This window comes from Vigna unguiculata, chromosome 4 (assembly GCF_037176805.1).
Source record: "Vigna unguiculata cultivar grain cowpea cultivar isolate G323 ecotype 2 chromosome 4, ASM3717680v1, whole genome shotgun sequence".
Taxonomy (NCBI): domain Eukaryota; kingdom Viridiplantae; phylum Streptophyta; class Magnoliopsida; order Fabales; family Fabaceae; genus Vigna; species Vigna unguiculata.
Window position 1 is genome coordinate 1,397,886 of NC_140795.1, and position 23,753 is coordinate 1,421,638.

Consider the following 23,753-nt stretch of genomic DNA (forward strand, 5'->3'; position numbering starts at 1 on the left):
CACATAGTGATCCAAAAGATAGTTTGAGAAACCTGATTATGATAAATAGCTAATTGATATCACATTCTAAACATAGATGTGGTCATTGGTCATTCTTAACATCATCATATAATTCATTAATGCGAACTTAATAATAACAATGTTTAGACATAGAGTTTTTATTATTCAGGTTTAGACTTGTTTGCGAAAAAATCAAGGTTTGTTACAAAATGTGTGAATGTTAGAGAATGAAGTGGGATGGGATTGAAATGTTGAATTTTTGAAAATTATTTATTCTATCAAATTTCATTTCTTTTAAAATTTTAAAATTATTTATTTCTTAGATGAGTAAAATAACATAAAATTCAGTTAGATTTTTTTAATTATATAATATTAGATTCGCTTTTATATATATATATATATATATATATATATATATATATATATATATATATATATATATAAAGAGGGATTAAGAGTGGTGATAATCAAAATTATATTCAGATATAATCGGAACTGTTTAAAAGGAAATAAGTGAGTTCTAAAATTCAGATGTGCATTCATTCTAAAACTAAATCACTTCGATTTCGGGTTAAATAATATAAGTGATACAATATATGAAAAACATGATTTTTCGATTTTTTCCTTCATTAACTATAATGTAAAATTCGGCCAAATTAGACTATGAATATCATAGGTTTCTATTTGTAATTCACTTTTTTATATATATGAAATTACATTTAGATTTTATATCACGTGTGAGAAAGGCCTTTTTTTATCCTTTGAATCTTATTTTGAGTTTGTATTTAAGTGATGATTTTTCATTGCATTTAAGAATATCTTATTTATAAAAATAAATTTCTTTATATCTTATTTATAAGATTAAATTTCTTTATTTTTATAAAAATTTTCTTAAGTGTGTAGTTCATTCTCCATATTTTTATATAATTATTTTATATATTGAATATTTATAATATATATATATATATATATATATATTATAATTCACTCTCTATATTTTTATATAATTCTTTTATATATCAAATATTTGTAATATATATTCATTTAAGAATATAAATTTCAAAATATCTTATTTATAAGATTAAATTTCTTTATTTTTATAAAAATTTTCTTATGTGTGTAGTTATTCTCTATATCTTTATATAATTATTTTATATATTGAATATTTATAATATATATATATTGAATATTTATAATATATATATATATATATATAATTTACAAATATTATAATAATTTATTTTTTGGTTGAATAACTATTGCATATGGGATGTAATTGTAATGTTTATTTTTGTAGAGTATTATGGATACAAAGTCGGTGAAGATGAATAAAGAAATTTACGGAAAAACTTGTATATACTGGCGAGCTGGGAGATGTAATAGAAATCCGTGCAAATTTATGCACGCAGAAACACCGTCTACACATACTTCCTATCTCGGTATCAATGCCAAAAGCAAAATTTGTGGGAAAAAGCATCATTCATCTTATAAGATTATCTCCAAGTCCAAGAAAACTTTGGTTCAAAAGAGTGAAGATAGAGACGGGACAAATGTTGTAGTGTCCAAGAAATCATCTCGTACTATATGTAAGTATTGGACCAACAACAGGTGTTTGTATGGTGAACAATGCATCAATTTGCATTCATGGTTTCAAAGTGATGAATTTTCCACAATAGCAGAGCTTCACCAACATAAAAAGGTATGCACTTCAAAATCCATAATTAGTAATACAAAATATATTTTGGATAATGGATATTTAGAATAATAATTCAATTGAAATTGATATGATTACATTTTTTGACATTAGGCTATAACTGGAATTACACTTCTAACTGGAACCAACAAACTTTATTCTGGAAGCACTGATGGCACTGTTCGGATATGGGATTGCCATACAGGTCAATCCCTTAAAGTCATAAATTTTGGCACAGAGGTTAACTCTTTGATAAGTGAGGGGCCATGGATTTTTGTTGGTTTGAAGAATGCTATCAAGGTAAACACTTTTTTGTCTTGTTTTATTTTAATTTATAATAATGTTCTACTTATAGGAGTAGTATAAGCAAATTGATTTTATGGATGTGTTTGTGATAAAGGCTTTTAATACCAAGACCAATTTAGAGTACACTCTTGATGGACCCAAAGGACGGATCCTTCACATGGCTGTTGGAAACGACATCCTTTTTGCTGGGGCAGAGGTAATAATCCATATAGAAGTTAAATGTTATCTATGTTAAACTTTACTTTTTCTTTCTTTCTTTTTATGGAGTCAATTAATTGATTGAGTTTTATGCTTCATTGCATTAAGATTTTTTGAATTGTCTAAACATCTAGTACCTTTTACCTTATCAATTATTTCATCGTAATTACTTATGCTAGAACTTTTTTTTTTCCTTGATTGGGTTAAGAATTCTTGTTTTCTAAACATTTGTTTCTAGCGTCCATTGATTTATGTATTATGTAATTTTTAAAATTTTTAGGATGGTGTCATTACTGCATGGAGAGAAAGCTCTGAAACTAAGTCTCCTTTTGAATTGGCTGGCTCACTGATTGGCCACACTGAATCTGTGGTTTGCCTAATTGTTTCCCTAAATGTTGGATGGAATATGTTGTATTCGGGATCCATGGACCAAAGCATAAAGGTATGTCTATCGTGAGTTGATGTCGAAATATTTTTTTTTCTTGTATTGTGTCAAATTTCCTTGAATTACAAAGTGACTAAATCAGTTATCACTCACTATCCAAATCTTGTTATCATGTTTTCTTCAGGTCTGGAACATAGATACATTACAATGTACAATGACACTTAATGAGCATACTGGTGTAGTCACATCCCTTCTCTGTTGGGAAAAATATTTGTTTTCAAGTTCATCTGATGGCACAATTAAAATTTGGGCAATGACAGAAGTGGGAACTTTGGCTGTGGTATATACACACAACGAACAAAGCGTAAGATACCTAATCATTTAGTTGTACTTTTCGTAGAAAACAAGCTAACAATAGTATTAAAGAAGTTGGTCAATTCACAAAATTCATTATGCTATTATACAGGGTATTATATCACTTTTTGGGATGCATGATGCAAATGGCAAGCCAATATTGTTTTCCTCTTGTACAGGAAATTTAGTTTGCATGTACGAATTGCCATCGTAAGTAAACTTGAATTATATTTCCTCTTATACTACTACATATTACCGTGTTGGATATTGTTGCATATTTTAACCATGTCCTTTTCCTGTATAGATTTTCAGAGAGGGGCCGTTTATTTGCTAAGAAAGACATTACATCATTTGGGTTAGTCGCTGATGGAGGACTCTTTCTCACTGGAGATGGGACTGGTTTGCTTAGGGTGTGGAAATGGAATGAGTTACCTAAGGTGGCATCTAATTAAGATGTTTTCTATATTCTTTAGACATGAATTTATCTTTTGTTAGCAAAATCCATTGTGTTCTTCATTCTTATGCATGTCATCTTTTCTGTCATTTTACATCATTAATGCATCTATGTAGCATATACATTACATCTTGTTTATTCATCAAAAGACATGTTTAAATGGAACTTCATCATCTTAACTCTTAGTTCCAAGTCTGTTCACTGATTTTCTAAGTACATTGTTCATATATGTTTCATGATCATGAGTACTTGTTGGGAAACTTCACACACAACATTGTGAGTCTTGACACCATGACACTTAAGGAAGATAGTTTTTGCAATAATATACTTAAATGAGATATGAAATATTTTTTTTTACGGTTTCTATGGTGACACTCACTTCACACTCACTGCATTTGGTTACTGGAGAATTGTCTGTCAATTACACACACAAAAAATAAAATAAAAAAATTGGCACCCTTTGAGACTATATGTTACTGGGGGAAAAGACACTCCTTTGAGACCAAGTATGGCAAGTGCCAAGCATTTGGTTACTGGAGAATTGTCTGTCAATTGAAAAAAAAAAGATTGTAGTAAATTGACACCCTTTTGAGACTATATGTTACTAGGGAAGGAGGCACTCCTTTGAGGCCAAGTGTGGCAAGTGCATAACATTTGAGTGGAAGATCCATGCTTAGTTGGCAGGTAAGTGCCTTCTAGGTCAGAAACCTGAGAGAAAATATTTTATAAAGAGAAAGTAAAGCTTCAAAGACTATCTATCTTAGTGTCTTGTGTCTTGCCTCAATTAATCAATTGCACTTAGGGACCCAACAAGTTATTCATTATTCTAAAAACATTGTGAAATTTGTGCTTCTTGAGATATCATTGTATGAATTGGACCTGAGATGAGATGATAAATTTTCATTTAAAAGCATTCATCATTCTGTTTACATTATTAGTCTATTTTAGTTGAATATTCTTTGCATTCATACCTTAGTTTAGGCCATTTTCATGCATTATTGCATTATTTGAATGATTTCATTATGTTTTATCTCTATTTCGGATCATACACTTGGGTTTTGTGTCTTTCTTGTAAGCAGGTGTTTTTCGGTGTTGAAATCACAATTTGGAGAGAGTTAGTGTCAAGAATGGAGCATATTGTACTCACTACTAACAAGAAGTGCATTCAAGGGCGGCATTCAAACTGTGCAAAAATACATTGGCATCACCCTGATCGTTGACCTAGGGCGCTTCACTTTGAATAATGACCTCTGCTCTCTCTTAATTATGTGTGTGCCTACACCTCCACAAATTTTTATGCAATCATGATTGGATTTAGATATACTTGTAAATTGTAAAGTAAATATGCAATGAACTTCTGTAACCTTGATGGAAGCAAATTTGCCTTTCATAAAAAAGTACGAATATAGTTTATTAACAATTTCATATCATTGTTTCGAACTTGTCTTTGCCTTTGTGATACAAACTAAAACATGAAATTTGACGACAATTACAAGAGTAATGTGAAAAATAAAGATTAAAAAGTAAAAGATATAATATTAGAAACACATGTAAGTAAAGAAAGAAAAAGTAAATCATATTACCAAAGAGATTTGTAAATTTTAAATTGGCATAATTAATAATCATGATGTTATGAATGATTAGTAGGTTGAATTTAAGATCAAAACGTTGCGGTAGTTTCTAAGTTTTAACTTAGTATAAAATTAATCATTAATTAGATTTTACTTATTCTGTAAAAATATATTAATGGTGAAACATTGAAATATTGGTGGATGATATCTATAAAATTATATGCTAATTCATATCTAACATAAATATATTTGAATATATTAATGAAAAATTCAAATATTGATGCACGATATCTATAAAGTTATATACTAATTCATATTTAACATAAATATATTTGAATATATCGCCAATTTTATTAACAATCACTACTTTTTTTATCAACAAAAAAGAATTAAGTAAATAATACAAAATATTTGAAGTGTTTAATATATATATATATATATATATATATATATATATATATATAACAACTTAAAAAATAAGCTCATATTAGTATGTATCCTCAAAGTTAGACCTCTAATACAAATTTCAAAGTGCAAATTACAAAATAATCCATCACATAAAAAAAAAAAGTTCATTATCAACTAAAAAGGCAATATATCCCTCAATTCGGACCTTAAAAAAATTACAAGAAAGAAAGGAGAAAGATTAGTAATAAGGGTATTAGTAACCCTCAGATGTAATCCATAACTGCAAACTCTAAATTGAATTCCTGCTTTTGATGTTTAGCTTAGATGTCACTCTTCATATTTCACGATTTCTAATATAATTTAAACATGTCTTAAATTAACATTTCAACTTAAAACTTGTGACATGGTTCAGTCTTTAGTACTTGCATATGTTATAACTGAAGCCATTAATATTCAAAGTAAAAAATTATTTTGACAGAACTTTTATAAATACATTCATGTGATAACTGTAGTTAATAATAATAAAATATAGACTATAGTAAAAATTTAAAGTAGTTCTAAAATTACAACTCCTCATGTTATAATATAATTTTCAAATAAGAATACATTTGGTTGCAAAGAATATTTTATTAATTTAAAAAAAATTATAAATTTAATTCCAAATTCTAAAAAAATACTATAACTAACCTAATCTTCAGAAAAAGAGTTTACTTTTAGCTTAAATTTTAGAAGAAAAAGTGATTTCAAAACTAAAAATGAGTTATGCTAATTAAGAAACCACCCCTAAACTGGTTTTAAAACTCTACTGTTAAAGAAAGGAACCAAAACACTGCATAACATAATTGAAAAGTATAAGAATAACGAATTAAGCAAGTGGAAGAATCAAAGCATAGACACTAGAAAGAGAAAAGTGGTTTGGAAAAACATGACAGAGAATTAGATGCTACTGAATTATAATAACAAACTGAAGAAAGTGAAAACATGATTCTATAATCAGTTTATTTATAGTTCTGCCTGTTAGGAATCCAAGTGTGAGTCTAAGTCCCACATTGATCAGAAATAAGAAAGTAGAGCACTATATAAGGATCAAGGCCCATAAACCCATTGCCTTAAGGTTTTGGGTTGAGAGTGGTGTCAATGCCTTATGTGATTGGGCTCAGGTCTCATTGGTGTTGTGTCTCCCCAGTGATACCCCTCCTTAAAATCCTAACAAGTGGTATCAGAGCCGATGGTTAAAATCGATTCAGACGACTTTTGAGTAGCTGCACATTCTCTACATTCAAACCTTCTTCAAGTGATCCCTTCCAAAAATTTTGTGCAAAGATGGGAAACAACAATAGTGCTGGTTTTCACCCTCAGAGAGGAAGTCTTCAATTTCCATTGTATCTTCAACTGGGAAAAGATGCTACCATCAACACTACCACATCTAGGATTCACAGGTGGGAGGATGGATCATTCTCCCAAAAGGGAGAACTTTCATACACAGTTGAAGGGTCAACGTGCAAACTCGTGTTAACAAAACTTGTTTCCAGAGACGGCAATGTCAGCATGGTAACATTCTTACTCCATGACAGCATAATATGTTCAGGTTGGGAAAGCCTATGCCTACAGATATCGTTGGAAGTACCATATCGATTAGAGATAAGACCAATTCATAATATATAAGTAGGTGTAATCCTCATCTTACAAATCGAGTTTTGTGGGGTTGAGTAAGCTTAAAGTCTACTTCTAACATGGTATCAGAGTCAAGTTAGAGCCTATCCTAGCGAACTTTCTTAGACAAGTTCTGTTACATCCGATATCGGGCCACTAACGGATCACCCACTAATTTCTTGTCTCACATACGAGATGAATATAACAGTAGAGAGTCCTGAACAACACCCTGTTCCTTCATTATTATACATCTTGAATAGAAGTGGAATTTGGAAGCCAACCATGTGTTCTCATTGTTGTAGCATTCAGAAGGAACATGGCTTGTTTTTGCAGTCTGGTAGTGCGTTTTCGCAGTCTGATAGGGAAGACAGCGATGATGGTGATCTCTTACCACCACGTAGCCGGCGAAACAGAACACCACATGGCCACCGGCAAAATGCAGTAACCATTAACAATAGTGGAAGGTCCAGAGGGCATGCTTATGGTGCTTAGATCGTATGCGAGACTTTCAGTGCTTATAATTGTGGAAAAACTCACACTTAAAACACTTAACGACGTGGTGTAAGAAAAAATTGTTAAAATTTAGCAGTTAAAATATCATTGTTGAACCCTACTTGATGTTTGGATTCTTCCTTTGAGATTTTTTTTTATCTTATTTCTATCTGTTGTGTGTACAAAATATACCGGATAATAAAAATTTTAGAAGACTACACAAAACAAATTCCAAAAGAGAAACTTAATAAGCGGTATTTTCAACGGTTATTTTCAGCTTTTGGCTTCGGGTCCACAACCGAGGCATATACAGCCGAGGTAAAAAGGTAGTATTTTATGTCTCGGTTACAAACTCGAGGCATATTTAATATTTACTGCCTCGGTTTTCTCATAACTGAGGCCTATTGGGTAAACCTAATTAAAAAAATAAAGCTTCTTCTTCCAGCAGCCTCTTCCCCTTTCCCCTTCAAACCACCACAACTTCAATCTGCCACCGCACACCCCCATCTCTTCTTCACCACGCCACCACGCAGCTAGCTTGCCGGCGACACCAATCGACGCTGGAGACGTCGCCATCCCTCTTGACGGCCTAACCACTTCGTTCTCACGCACACATCGACCCTAACCCTGCAACTCGGTCTGCTTCCGCACGAACCCCAGGGCCACTGCCATTAGTGCGCGTCCTCCGTTCAAAGCTCCGACTCACCGGCGACAACTGTGGTGGTCGTGACAAGTTCATGTTATCCGGCGAAGTGCTGTAGTGGTGGTGTGCGACGGTGGCTGGGAGCTCGCAGTTTTCGCTATTGTGCGGTGGTGCAAAGATGCAATGGAGGTTGATGCAAGGTGCAGCATGATGGTGCAGTGATGGAGTTGCGAACAGGTGCAGGACGTTGGTTGAAGATGATGGAGGCCTGCACGTTTCCGCTGCTGTGTTGGTTGTGTGCTATTTGGAATTTAACAAAAGAGTGCGCCGCTGCTACAGTGAAGAAATTGGGGTTTTTTAACCCTACGAAGGGATACTGCCTCGGTTATTCGAAACTGAGGCATATTGTCTCGTTATATGCCTCGGGTAGCAGCTGGACCGAAGCATAAGGTTTCTACTGCCTCGGTTAAAAAAGAACCGAGACATATTGCTTCAGTATAAAAAAAATGTGGGTCAACGCGAGGGGTCAAAATTTTTTTAAGCTATATGCCTCAGTTAGAATGGCAACCAAGACATAAAAGATGACTTTAATTACAAAAATGCCACCGCGTGTTTATATGCAACGAGTGCACAGGAATCGAGACATATACTACGATGTAAAAATCCTAAAGTGCACTAGTGTCAACTTAAAATTTTAAAATAATGCGTTCATAGATCAATAAAATAAAATTGTGTCTGACAAGATCAAGATCAAGATATATCATATCTATATTATTTTTTATTCTTCCACTTGTTTGATTCCTTTTGTATCTAGTGTGGAATTTTCTCTTTGGATTTGTTTGAATCCACCAAAGATAATTAGGTAAAATTAAAATTAAATTGATGCAGACGAGTGATCTATATGTCATAATATTACTTAGTTTATAATGGATAAAACAATAAGGATAGTTTATAGACACTATATTAGTCTTGAACTAACTTTCAAACAGAACAATTGAACATATAAATCGGGTCTAAACTTCTAGCATGTGACTAAATTGAAATTATATGGTAAAGTATATATGTATTTTTAATATATAACTAAAATTTAACAAAAGTTGATAAATCAAAAACATAAATCTAATGAAGAAACATGCCAAAGAGAACAAAAGAAAAAAGATGAAAAAAAATAAAACTTATTACAAAAGAATATTGAAAAAATTATATAAAATATAAGAATATAGGTATATATACAGGATACAACATAAACCATGGCATATTTAAAAAAAAAAAAAAAAAACTGATTTAATTTGAGTTTCACATAATTCTTCCTTAATGATTTTAAATTTCAAAGAAACCAACCACTTGAAAGTTATATGTCCAGCAATAACCAAATTCCACTATGTTAGATCTTTTTACCACATTGTATTAAGATTTTTTTTTTCTTCCTCTTGTATTATTTTGAACTATATATGAAACATGGACACACATAAAAGATAAAATGGTAACAGACCAACATTAATTGTTTCTGTCGATTTGTTAATAGCTACAAAAGATAAATGTAAACAAAATAGTGTGCCCAAGAGTCATGGCACTAGTAAGAAGATCAACATCAAGATCATTTTTATTATTTTTTATTCTTTCACTTGTTTAATTTCTTTTTATCTAGTGAGGAATGTTTTATTTGGATTTCTTCGAAAACGAAAAAAAAAAACTAAAATTAAATTGATGCATCTACAGTAATCCATGCCATAATAGTTTAAGATGGATAAAACAATAAGGAGAATTAAACATAAATATAGTTTATAGACACGATCTTAGTCTTCAGCTAACTTCAAACATGAAATTATAAATTGGCTCTAAACTTCTTGTTAGCTGAGAGAGACTTACATATTGATTTTGATTATTTTCTACACGAATTTTGACGGTAGATATATAAATATGTTGTAATATAAAATCTAAGCACTACATAAAACCGGTATCATTGTTCATATCCACCATTTAGTAGTAAAGAAAATAGTGTGCCACGTACATCGCATTAGCAAGATCAAAATCAAAATCTTCTTTATTCTTCCACAAGATCTATATCATCTCTATTATTCTTTATTCTTGCACTTGTTTGATTCTTTTCCTTTGTTTGATTTCTATCTATAGTGAGAATGTTTTCTTTGTATTTGTTTGAATCAACCAAAAGAAAATAAGGTAAAATTAAAATAAAATTGATGCAATACTACAATCATTCATGACATATATATAACATTAGTCTTACACATATAAAATATTTGACATCAATTTTAGGACCATCTGCTCTGATACCATTGTTAGAATTTTAGGACTTTTGAAAATATCATAGATATGAGATATATGTGATATGTTATATATATAGAACCACAATCTCTCAATGACTATAACCAAACCATATGAAAAATATATATATAACCCAACATATATATATATATATATATATATATATATATATATATAACTTTATTAATAATCACTATTTCTAATGTAATAATCATGTCTCAAATAAAAATTTCAATGTAAACTTCACATAAATATAAATCGTCCGGTCTTTAGGAATGATATATGTTATGTACTAAATTAAATTCATTAATATTCAAAGTTTTTTTTTTTTTGACAGAGCGTTTATAATACATCCATGTGATATATGTGGTTAATAATAATAAAATATGGAATGTTGTGGAAATTTAAAGGAGTAAGCACAACTCCTCATGTTAAAAATATAATTTTCAAATAAGAATATATTTGGTTAAAGAGTATTTTATTCATTTAAAAACTATTATAAATTCAATTTTAAATTCTAAAAACTAACCTAATCTTAAGAAAACGAGTTTAATTTAGCTAAAAATTTAGGAGAGAAAATGATTTTAAAACTACAATTGAGTTTTGCTAAAAACAACCACTCCAGTAAACTCTACTACTAAAGAAAGAAACAAACACTGCATTATGGAATCGAAAAATAGATGGATGAAGAATCAAAGAAACAAGTAAGTGGAAGAACAAAAAACAGCATAAAGAAAAGAGAAAAGTGGTTTGGAAAAATAACACAGAGAATTAGATGCTGTTAATGATAATAATAATAATAATAAGCCGAAAACAACAACATTCCCTTACTCCCTTGGGGTGAGAGCGAAAATATGATTCTACAATGAGTGTATTTATAGTTTTGGCATTTGAACATCCATGCTCACCACAGAACACAATGAATACATTACATAGTTTAGTTTCCAATTATTGTTGTATTGAATAACTGCACATTACCTTCTTCAACTGCTCCATTCCAACATTCAACACAAAGAAACATGGGGAACAACAACGGTGCTTGTTTTCAGAGTCACAGAGGGAGTCTTCCATTTCCATGCCATCTTCAACTGGGAACACATGCTACCATCAACATGACCACATCTACTCGCAAGAATTCCGAAAAGGGAGAAGTTTCATACACCGTTGAAGGATCAACGTGCAAACTCATGTTAGCAAGATTTGTTGACAACTTCGGCCATTCCCCCGTATTAGCGTTCGCTATCGATGACAGCATAATAAGTTCAGACGGAGAAAAGCTAAGTTTGCAGATATTCAAAGTACAAACCGGTCCATGCCTGTTCGATCCTCTATCTGTGTGCTTTAAGAATCCCATCGCGTGGACGAAGACAAAGAAGAACGTTCGTGCATGGGATGATGTCACGGACACCTATGTTTACTTGTATGGCACTCCAAACAGGTGTGGTCTTCTTGTTCTGGAGTGCGAGAAAAGCGAGTATTGCTCCGATCATTGTAAGGAATTGACTATCGCACACTATTTTGTAAGTAGTAACGGATCAGTGGCCATTAACAGATCAAGCCAAACAACAGATATTGGATTTTCTATTGTGGTAAAGGTTGGATTTTCTGATGGAATGTTTGATATATCAGTGGAGGGTCCTGAACGACACTCTACTTCTACATTGCTACGTATGTTCGAACGAGTGAATAGAACAGGGATTTGGAAGCCAAGCATTCGGAGCGAGCATAGCAGAATGTTTTCGCAGTCTGATAGTGAAGACAGTGATAGTGTTCCTTTACCGGCTTTTTTGTAAAAAGGGGTCATTTTGACTAAGAATTTGTAAAAATGGATCCGTTGAAATTTTTTTTGCAAAATAGGGTCAAGTCGTGGTGGTGGAGGACGACATTAAAGGTGAAGTCGTCCTCCACCGTGCCGGTTTCATTTTTTTTTTTTCAAAAAGCAAAACCGTGCTCTCAGAAGCCGGTTTCTATATATTTTGAAAGTGAAGTCGTCCTTGGACCTGACGACTCCACTTTTTGGTTTTTTTTTTTTTTTTTTTTTATTTTACAGATTCAGCTTTATATATATATATATATATATATAATTATATATTATTTAGTTTTTTTTTAAATATTTGTTTACAGTAAAAAAATAAAGTGACATCCTCAATGGCGATTTTTTCGCCAGTTTCTTCTGATTTGGTCAAAATGTTCTCTACTTCTTCATTTGATTTTATAAATTTAGTATTTTATTAAATGATACTTGATAGTTATAGTAGACTGACTAAACCACAAATAAAATAAAAATTAACAAATTAAATATTCAAATATAATTATCGAAGGATTTTTTAATATTTTTTTAATTTGTATCATTTTATCTTCTTAATTTTGTATTAAGATTTAACGATTAAGTATTTTAGAATTTTTTTAAAACTATTTTTCATATTTTTACTTAAATAAATATTTAACAAAAACTAAATAATATATAATTAAAAATATATATATATATAAAGCTGAAAATGTAAAAAAAAAAAAAAAAAAAAAAAAAAAAAAACAAAAAGTGAAGTCGTCAGGCCCAAGGACGACTTCACTTTTAAAATATATAGAAACCGGTTTCTGAGAGCACGGTTTCACTTTTTGGAAAAAAAAAAAAAGAAACCGGTACGGTGGAGGACGACTTCACCTTTAATGTCGTCCTCCACCACGACGACTTGACCCTATTTTGCAAAAAAAAATTCAAACGATCCTTTTTTACAAATTTTTGGTCAAAGTGACCCCTTTTTACAAAAAAGCCTCCTTTACCACCACGTCTTGGTGGCCAACGATATGCAACGACCATTGCCAATGATGGAAGGTTCAGAGGTCATGCTAATGGTAGTGTCATCAGATGCACAAATTTCTATGGTTTTAATTGAGTGAAGACCTTACTTAGTTTGTGTTTCTCTCTTAATATATATGTTCAATAATGTGTTAGTCTTGTGTAATTTTAAGAGTTATCTTCGATCTATAATAAAAAGTTTGAATGTATTACAAAATGTATCTCAAACCAGAAACAAAAAAATAAAAAGAGAGATCACCTCAATTCCCAAATTATCTTCCTGTTGTTCTAAATTTTATTTTATACCACAAAATATTGCATCTACTGGTGTCACAGTCAAGTTCTTACAACAAGAAAAAAAAAATAAAAGTGAGATATTATGGCCAGAAATACTTCAACATCCAGCAACAAAACCATGACAATGTCTAGGTTTCTTTATTTTGAAGGAGAAAATTATGGTTTTTGTACTATTAAAATGGGAACTTTGTTTACGTCTTTGGATGTCCCGCACAAACAAAATATTATGATCAAGCCACTGCATCAGCAATGGAAAGAAATAAAATAACAGATTTTGGAGTTCTTGATTCAAAGAGGATTCTGGGTAGCCATACTTACATAGATAATGAAAGAAAAACAACCAAGGAAGCATGAGCTATGATGCTCCGACATCCCTCATAAATAATGTGTCCCTTGTCCGACACGTATTGGATGCCGACACTCATACGATACTTGTAAAACACACTATGTTCAATCTGAAAGATGTCTTTTTTATCTTTAACATGATTCTGATGATTAAAATAAGGAACAAATCTTATTTTATCACTACTTTTTGTATATTGGATATTATATAGATATAAATCAGATTTTTTTTTTTAGTTGACAATGTGTTAGTTTATAGTCTCAAACTTAACATGTATATACACGTCGTATCCCGTAATCTATGTTTTTTCAATTTAATCGTATTCCGTATCCGTGTTCGTGTATATGTACCTGTGTCCGTCCGTATCCGGACAATATAAAGCATGAGACATTCTTCGACAAGTGTTTGAAGGATATTCAAATGCGAGAAAACAGTCAAACTTCAATCTCTTTTGAGAATGAAAAAAAAATGAAAGAATTAGTTTGACTCAACAATTTCATCCTACGGTGATTGTTATAGAAAAAACCGAGAACTTGTCACTCGCGACTGTTATAGGGTTGAGGAGAGGTTACTTAGATCATAGGAGCAAAGATTTTACTTTTATAACTGTGTCAAAAATTTGTTTGTCAAAAAATTATTTTTCTAGAATAATTATGCTTCAAAAGTTGTTCAGTGTTCAATAACTTTTCATCTAATTTTGACATATAAAAAATATCATGAATCACCTTGGTTTCCTTACTTTGTTTAACTTCAATGTTGCCTTTGCCTTCTATTTCAACGTATTCTATTCGATTTGACAATACAATGCAAAAGCTTTTATTCAAAAAGAAAAATTATTATTGCGGTGAGAATGACATATTAGAGAAGATGACAAATTGATGCAAAGAGATACATGTAATCCAATAAATATCCCTTTTCATGTTCAAAATAGGTATTTTAAGAAAAAGGAGCATTATTCTTCCACATATCAATTTAATAATCTAGCCAGTATCTAATTCTCTTTCATATTTTCTAAACCACTTTTCTTTTTTTAGTATCCCATTTGATTTTTTAATCTTCCACTTGCTAGACTCATTTGAGTACAAGAACCTGGCCTATGATAACATGTAAATTCGACTTTAATATCTAATGTGGATGATGCACCAATGTAATGACTTCTTTTTTTTTTTGTCAAAGTAAAACTCTAAATGTGAAATCTCGTATATAGAAATGGATAACTTCAGCAACCTAAGGAAAATCCAAATTTACTTATATATATAGAGAAGTTCGAGTGAACACATAAATATGGTAATATTTTGAAAATCAGGAAAAAAATATACTTTTCTCGATTTAAAATATTAATAGTTGACACAATTCAAATAATAGTTTCTCGATCCAAACTAACACAATTCAAGATTAAGGGTTAAATATGTTTTTGATCCCTTAACTTTCAGTAAATTTTAGAGTTAGTCCATTTTGAAACTTTGGACCAATTTAGTCTTTCATTTTTCGAAATATGTGGATTTAGTCCTTTTAATCAAATTTTGATAAGTTTATTTGACATTTCAAACACGTTTCATAATACTATTTAACTTAACATTAAAGCAAAAATGTGTCAAACAGTATAAACAACTCAAATGCAATCCTGAAATGCGCACGAAACATCAAATAAACCTAACAAAATTTGATTCAAAGAACTAAATTCATGTATTTTGATATATGAAGGACTAAATTGGTCTAAAGTTTCGAAATAAACTAGTTACAAAATTCACCAAAAGTTAAGAGACCAAAATCATATTTAACTCCAAAATTAACTATAAACACTTAAAAATAGGATTCCTTTTCGCTGAGACAGTTCATAATCCTTGTAAGCTTTTGAAGTTGATGATGAGAATGCGCATGCTGACTTTGCAGAAACCGTGTGGGGTTCTTTGGAGCCACCAAAATCTCTTCTTTCTCCAAACGTAATCATGACCTACTTTGTTGTTGCACTCTCAATCTTTAGTTTAATGATTCAACCCATGCTGTTTCTATATATATACCCTTTTTCATCATCCAAAATGCACCAATCTTGCAATCCACATGCCAAACGACAAAAACAACACAGGCGGCTTTAAAAAACATGCAACCTATGACTCGGTCTAATCAATTTATTAGGATGCAAAAGATACCAATTAAATTATCTCTATAACCTAAGGTATTTTCTGACCAAGACTAGTTCTTCAATAAACCAAGGTTTTTCAGAAAAATTAACCATTCCGCAAATGGTATTCCATGTTTAAAGATCAATTTCTTAACCATGTCTTAAATTAATCATTTTCTTTTACCAAATCAATTCGATTTTTGAAATTTCCTAAACAGAGACCATGATTTGAAACGAAACCTCTAAACTTGTGGTGCCCACGTTTGTTGGCTGACTCAGAGTTCCTACACGACACATGCGCAGTTGAACGGACCTAAAACAACTCATTGTGTCTTCTGGGAGAAATCAATTTAGGTAAAAGGTTAAAAAAAACATTTTCATTTTGAGACACGCAAGTAAATGTCTTACAAAAGGTTTGACAAAACCAGCCCACTACCAACAAACTGAAAAATTGACACACGAGCAACAATGGAAATTGTAAAACAAGAATCAATTTCCAACACTATATAGCTGAATAACCAGAAAAAGAAAAAAAATAAATAAAGAATGGACCTGTGTTATTTTTTGTATACCCTGATAAATACAATTCAAAGATGATCAATTTGGGAAAGAAAAAAAAATGATAGTAATTGGTAAGGAGAGAGATGTCAGTAAAAAGCAATCAAAGTGTGGCATTGGCAAGGATATATAGATTTATACAGAAGAAGATAAAGGCATAAACAGTTACTAAGAATAATCAAGAGCTTCCACTGAAACCTTGACTGTTCTTCATCTTTCTCATTTCCATTTCCCTTGTGGTTTGGCGGCTCTGCGCTTCACTGCTTGAGCCAGATGGGTTTAAACCATACTCGCTTGTAGCTGCACTGTATTCGCTGCTTGCACCATATTCCTGAGTTTCCAGAGCCATTTTTCTGAACTTTTTCATGTCTTCCCTGTACTGTACAGTATCATAATCTGAGCTTTCATGAGAACTGTACATGGTGCTGTGTCCAGGTTTGATTCCTTCGTTAAGATCTGCTAGAGACACATCTCCTTCCAAAGCACGCACAACCTGTAGTAGGTACACAATACAAGGATCATGTCATGTTCTCGCATCTTAGGCCAATTCAACAATGCAAGACATACATACTGTCCTATGTATGACCATCACATGAAAAATGACAACAAAAGTACTTCGATTTACCTGGCTCATCCTTGGTCGGCGCTTTGCTGAATGACGTGTGCAAGCTGCAGCACATGCCACCATTCGTGCCATCTCATTTGGTTCATAATCATTCTGAAGCCTTGGGTCAATAATAGAGTCAAAATCATCCTCTTCCAAAGCTCGTGTGAGCAGAGGCCTAGCCTGTGATATGATAAAGATGGATTTAGTCAAGAGTTACTCTGCAGAACTGCAGAACAATGTTCTGCTCCAACGAAGAAACTCATAAATGTACACATACATACACAGTGAATTTCTTAGTTAAATGCCATAATACTTACCCAGTCTACCAAACTATCCTCCATGAATGTTTGAGTTTTATCAACTGGTCGCCTTCCAGTTATCAACTCAAGTAGCATGACTCCATAGGAGAAAACATCTGATTTGTCTGTGAGTTTTCCACTAGAAGCATATTCTGGAGCAAGATACCTGCAAGTAATAATTGAAGCACGACAGTGAGATTGAAATGTAGCGCCAGACAACAACATATTTGTTCCAGATTATTATTGTTCTTGGTTTTTCTTATAAACTGTTGACACTTGACAGCAATAAGACCGATGAAAACTGACAACAATCACACATGGCATGCCACAGAGACGCAAAGTAGTCCACTTTAAAGTTGAAAGTTTGAGATTTTTTTTAGCTATGATGTACTCTCTTTATCCATGTCCCGTGTCATAAAAGAATAGCATAACAGGTTAATTCGTCCATATTAAAAACAGATTATTACAGAAGCTACTTTCCATAATTATACATCCAAGGTTCGTAAAAAGATAGAAAGAAGAAAGTGTGTCCCTACCCAAAAGTCCCCATCACTCGTGTGGAAACGTGAGTATTAACATCAGAAGAAAACTTAGCAAGACCGAAATCTGCAACCTGTCAACAAAATCAAGAGCAATTCAATCCCAACTGCAAATAACATTATAAAAGTGAACAAGGTAAGTGGGTTTTATGGCTTTTATCAATTAGACTAAATCAGGTAAACAATGAACATGTTTTATCACTGTTGTGAGAAAGACATACAGCAGAACAACATACCTTTGCTTCGAACTTGAAATCCAGAAGGATGTTGGCAGATTTGATATCACGATGAATGATCTTAGGATGACCTGAAAGTACATAGAATGAAAACAAACATTTAGGTTGACATAAAGAAATTAACAACAGCAGAAGAAAAGAAATGATGGGTGAAAAACATACAATCTTCATGAAGATACGCGAGTCCCTTAGCAGATCCTAAAGCAATTCTTAGTCTTGTGGGCCAATCCATGGTAGGTCGTCCTCTTCCTGCAGTGGAAACAACCATGAAAGACCGCTTCCATGAAAAGCATAATCCAAGTGGTAGAAGTTGGTGCTTAGCCAACTTTCAGCAGAAAAGATGGACCAACCAAAGAGAATTTTTAAATGAAGCAAAAATGAGAAGCACCAACCATGCAAATGGAACTCCAATGTGTTGTTGGGAACAAATTCATAAACAAGCAACCTCTGGGACCCTGTGATGCAGTATCCAACCAAAGATACAAGATGCTTGTGATGAACACGGCTAATTATCTCAACCTCAGCCTGGAACTCACGCTCCCCTTGCCCGCTTCCAGCCTTCAATTGCTTCACTGCCACCTCCTTGCCGTTGGGAAGAATTCCTCTGTGAACATATCCGAATCCACCTTGTCCGAGGAGGTTCGCATCGGAGAATCCATCGGTGGCGCGTGCCAACTCCTCGTAGGTGAAAGTGCTCTTAGAGAACCCCAATGAAATTCCCGGAGAAGGAGGAGGAAGTGGTTCGCCACCCGAATAGTTTGATCCAGACCCACCACTGCTGCTGATGAAAGGAAGCGGAGGAGGAGGAGGTTGAGCAGCATAAGCCGGAACCGGTGGAGGCGATGGCTTTGGCGGCATCATTGAAACCACATGATCTTGCGGAGGAGGAACATTGTGCTGCCATTGACGCGGTGGACCACCGTAATCATCTAAAAATTATGAAGAGAACACCATGAAATAAGTAATTATCGTTTTCTTCAAGAGTAAGAACAATTTCTGAATGAAATATGTGTGATATATTAAATCTGCTATTGGAGAAGCTAAACGAAAAAAGAAAGTCTTTAATGAAAAGTTTGAACAAACTGAGTAATTATCCTTAGACTCTAATAACATCACCAGAAGACAGAGTAAGGAACCATTCATTTTTTTTTCAACAATTAGAACAAACCTTAACAACTAAGAAAAAACACTAGAAGCAAATTGTAAGAAAATACATGCTATCAGTTTTACATAGTTCATAATGTGCATCCATAAGTAAAAAGATTCGGCAAGAGAATCGACTAAGGAATTAAACATTGAGAACATCTTGAGAACAATTTACGCAAAAACTTTAAAATCAATAAAATCAGGAAAAACGCGAAAGGCTTTTTCAATAACATTAATAGATCAAATGTAAAATGACAAAAACAAAAAGCTCACTCACCTTTGGGTCCCCGCGGCGGTTGCTGCGGCGGCGGAGCATAGTACTCCTCGTCGCGTCTTCTCTTCTTCTTCCGACAGCATATGCAGAGAATGCTTAACACAACAAGAACCGCGACTGCCCCCACGGCGATTCCGACGACCACGCCAGTCGAAATACCCGACGAAGAAGACGACGGCGGAGGCGAAGGCGTGGTTGGACTCGATCCGGACGGAGGAGAAGGCGAGCTCCGAGACGGTGGACTCGGAGTGCTGCCGCCTCCACCGCCGCCACTAGGTGGCGATGGTGGAGACCCCGACGGCGGCGAGGGAGGAGAACCAGAGGGAGGCGAGGGAGGAGAACTCGACGGTGGAGTGGTTGCCGGCGGGGATGGAGTCGAAGGAGTAGACGGTGGAGGAGCAGACGGAGTCGAGGGAGTCGACGGAGGTGGCGAAGAAGGTGTCGCCGGCGGAGGGGCGGAGGGAGTCGCTGGGGGCGGAGACGACGGAGGTGAAGGTGGAGGTGACGACGGAGTGGCAGGAGGAGGCGCGGAAGGTGTGGCGGGCGGTGGTGCAGACGGGGTGGACGGCGGAGGTGCGGTGCTGTTGGACGGCGGCGAAGACGGCGCTGGGGCTGTTGACATTGTTGAGAACAGCTACAGAATAAAAAAAATTGAGATCGAAACACAGAGAGAAGCTTAGCAAGGATTAAGGTCGAAAAGATTAAGGTTTATACTTATGTGACTCTCTCTAAAACGGTTTAGAGAGAGAGAAAAAAAAGGAGACAACGAAGAATGGTTTGCGTCGAAGTAAGAAAGCGTTTTATCTGAAAAAACCGTGGATTCTCTTTCTCACCTATCACCTTTGAAGCTGTTCCTCAGTCTCACTGTCACTGTTTTTTCTCTTTCTTATTTTTTTTTATTATTATTTATTTTTACTATTAATTTAAACTTATTGGTTGAGCCAACCAGCGAAGACAAACGGGTAGCATGGCCCCACACGAATGCGCCGCGGACACCTTCTTCTTACACTTAATTAATTAATTAATTTAATTAGGGTAACATATCATTTTTGTTTTCTGGAATTTGTTTATTGTTTGCATTTTCGTTTGTAATTAGTTTTTTTTTATTGGCCAAAATAAATCACGTCCGATATATAATAACAAAACCAGTTATTGGGTTTTCTACGCGTCGATAGTTAGAAGAATGGCGTTAATTTTGTTAAGAAAAAAAAAATTAATTAAATATTTAATAGTTAATATTTAAAGCTTAACGTATGGGTGTAACCGTGTTCCCAGTCCTACGTAAAGTCGTGAAGAAGAAGACAAAGTCCAGCACATGAAAATTGCAGACTCAAATATCATAATCAACAAAATCAACTTTTTATTAAATAAATAAACTAAGGTACGTTTGAATTCGGTATTCAACCGTTAAGCACACTCTCCGCTGCAAAAAGCGAACTCATAAATAAAATATTAAAAATAGCTACCAAATGAGAAAACCTCTTCCCGTTTTCCGTTCCAGCAGACGGTGATATATTTTCAAATAATATTATTAATTATTGTCTATTTTAAAATTTGAAGTTTTGTTATAATTTTACTTTTAAGAAATGTCAAAATGAACTTAGAAAATAAAATAAGAATAAAGTGTTGAAATAAAACCCGTAACGTGTTTATTAGTTAACGCCGTAATTACAGGCCTTGAGCCATGAAATCGAAGAAGATTGAGAAAATTGTCCTGTTCCACACTAACGATAATTTCTTACAGAGTTATGAACTTAATTAATGGTATTAACGTGCGCATCGAGTTTAGCATTAATTTTCCTTCCCATTTTAATTACTAATTAAAAGATATTAGCAATTAATACTACTTACCAATATTAATAAAGATCAACACACTACAGTTTCAATTCGAATTTGAATTCTCAACAAATTCAGTGCTTCATATTAATCGTTTTTTTGTAATCAAGCTAGTAATGTTAATTATTCACCAACACTAGTTAACACGGTGGAGAAATTGGACAAAAATAAATTAGATATTCTTCTTCAAATACTGTTTATTTTAGATTTATAGAATTTGAGAATAAACCACTTGTTTACTAAACTTATATAATTAATGAATAAAATTTTGAATGTGAAAACTAGTTGTTTAAATTTGATTTTATTATAGGGTTATCCTTTTATGATTGGTTAATTGCAACCGAGTCAAACATTAGGTAACCCATTTTGCAGAAAGAGTAAAGTTTTTTTAATTAATATTTATAGTAGCTGTTACTCTAAGTAAGAGTTAAATAAGCAGCTGGATTACACTATCGCACAACGCAACAAGACATGGACATATTCATTCAAAAAATAAAAAATAAAAACAACATAAATTATATTTATACAAAATCTTTGTGTGACATAAAGCATAACATAATGAGATAAAAATAAAATAGAGAAAAAAATTAGGGTTAAATATATTTTTGATCATTTAATTTTTAGTGAATTTTTGAACTAGTTCATTTCGAAACTTTGGACCAATTTAGTAATTTATCTTTCGAAATATGTGAATTTAGTCCTTCTAATCAAATTTTGTTATGTTTATTTGATGTTTCGTATGCATTTCAGGATTGTATTTGAGTTGTTTATACTATTTGACACATTTTTGCTTTAATGTTAAGTCAAATAATATTATGAAACGCGTTTGAAATGTCAAATAAACTTAACCAAATTTGATTAAAATAACTAAATTCACGTATTTCGAAAGATGAATGACTAAATTGGTCAAAAATTTCAAAATGGACTAATTCCGAAATTTAGTGAAAGTTAAGGGGAAAAAACATATTTAACCCAAAAAATTATAATGTTATCTTGGTTGGAAGACTAAGCAGAAGAATGACAAATAATTCAATATTATTTTGTATCATTTTTTAATTATTCATGACACTTTTTTTTTTTGCGTAAGGTATATTTTCATATTCAAATTAAAATATAATTAATAACTTGATGTACAAATTATTTGGAATGTGTATGTAAATTAAACACTCTACTTTGTAGTAAAAAACAGATTACTACATGACAAAATATAGTGTCTCTTGCATTTACTTTTGTCCGTGAATTATTTTAATACTATTTATTGCGAATTTAATATAATGTGATAAGAATAATAATGTTGATGATATGTACATGGTGATTGAAGTTGCTTGAATTTAAGAATAATTTATTATGATAAAAGATGATAAAATCAGTTTGAACATGAATTGAGATTACATTAAGATTTCGTAAATTAGTTATTTTGAAGTCAAATTGGAAAATGTTATCATACTTAATATTGAATACATAACAGTGTTCTTTTAATTATATACCGTATACTCATAAAGTTGTGATAGAAAATGTCGATCAAATTAAATTATCAAATAAACAAATGCATATGGAAAAAAATAAAATTTACAAACATAGAAAATTTAAATTAAAAAATATTTTTTTAGACAAACTAATAATACATATATTTTACCCAAATATAATAAAATAGTTAGAGTTAAATAAGTGAATGTCGTAACTGTAAACCTTTTCTGCTTCCTAAATACACCGATTTGGGAATGATTTAATTCTTTTACATTTTATATAAACAGTGATTTTTTTTTTTTGTTTTATTAACTATATTTTCTTTTTCATATAAGTAAATTAGATTAGAAATAAGATTATAAAAGCCCACATTATGCATAATAATTGCTAAACCTGTCAATACCAGTATTCTGCATTTTTCATTCTTGCAATTATTACATAAAGTTGAAATAATTAGTATTTTAATTAATAAGGTCAAACTTAATATAAATAGACGGGAAGTCTTTTTTTTATCAAACTTTATCTTTTCTTTTTAATAGGGTCAAATTTAATATATATATATATATATATATATATATATTCTTTATGAACTAGTTAGTTAACAATCTAAAATAATATACTTTCAACGAATATTAACTTTTAAAATAGTTATATTAATTTTTTTCTTTATATTAATGTTGAATCTTATTTCTCTTATTTATTTAGTTTGAATTAATGATTAGTTGTAATAAAGTTGAAATAAGTAGTCTTTTGACTAATATAGTTAAACAAAACAATCAATAGCTGATT

The 23,753-nt window shown here is 32.3% G+C and overlaps 3 protein-coding genes across 4 annotated transcripts; 2 read left to right on the forward strand and 1 right to left on the reverse strand.

The window, feature by feature from the left end:
- Positions 1–1,303: 1,303 nt before the first annotated feature.
- Positions 1,304–3,388, forward strand: LOC114180241 (zinc finger CCCH domain-containing protein 17-like). 2 transcript variants are annotated; one of them, XM_085671807.1, is made up of 7 exons: positions 1,304–1,699; positions 1,808–1,993; positions 2,094–2,195; positions 2,478–2,639; positions 2,725–2,946; positions 3,049–3,146; positions 3,241–3,388. In XM_085671807.1, the coding sequence occupies exons 1-7, from the start codon at positions 1,304–1,306 to the stop codon at positions 3,386–3,388; spliced, it is 1,314 nt and encodes a 437-aa protein (XP_085527933.1). The 2 variants fall into 2 exon arrangements, with proteins under 2 accessions (XP_085527933.1, XP_027922329.2); XM_028066528.2 differs by having other exon boundaries at positions 2,767–2,946.
- A 7,909-nt stretch (positions 3,389–11,297) lies between these two features.
- LOC146886615 (uncharacterized) lies at positions 11,298–12,982 on the forward strand. Its single transcript, XM_085672423.1, has one exon. It carries the CDS (start codon positions 11,463–11,465, stop codon positions 12,234–12,236), a length of 774 nt encoding a protein of 257 aa, XP_085528549.1. The 5' UTR covers positions 11,298–11,462; the 3' UTR covers positions 12,237–12,982.
- A 3,556-nt stretch (positions 12,983–16,538) lies between these two features.
- Positions 16,539–20,453, reverse strand: PERK1 (proline extensin-like receptor kinase 1). The gene is made up of 8 exons (XM_028068537.2): positions 19,665–20,453; positions 18,634–19,170; positions 18,404–18,490; positions 18,242–18,312; positions 18,003–18,079; positions 17,485–17,632; positions 17,186–17,347; positions 16,539–17,053 (listed from the first exon to the last, which is right to left on the reverse strand). The coding sequence occupies exons 1-8, from the start codon at positions 20,281–20,283 to the stop codon at positions 16,739–16,741; spliced, it is 2,016 nt and encodes a 671-aa protein (XP_027924338.2). The 5' UTR covers positions 20,284–20,453; the 3' UTR covers positions 16,539–16,738.
- Between the last annotated feature and the right edge of the window lie 3,300 nt (positions 20,454–23,753).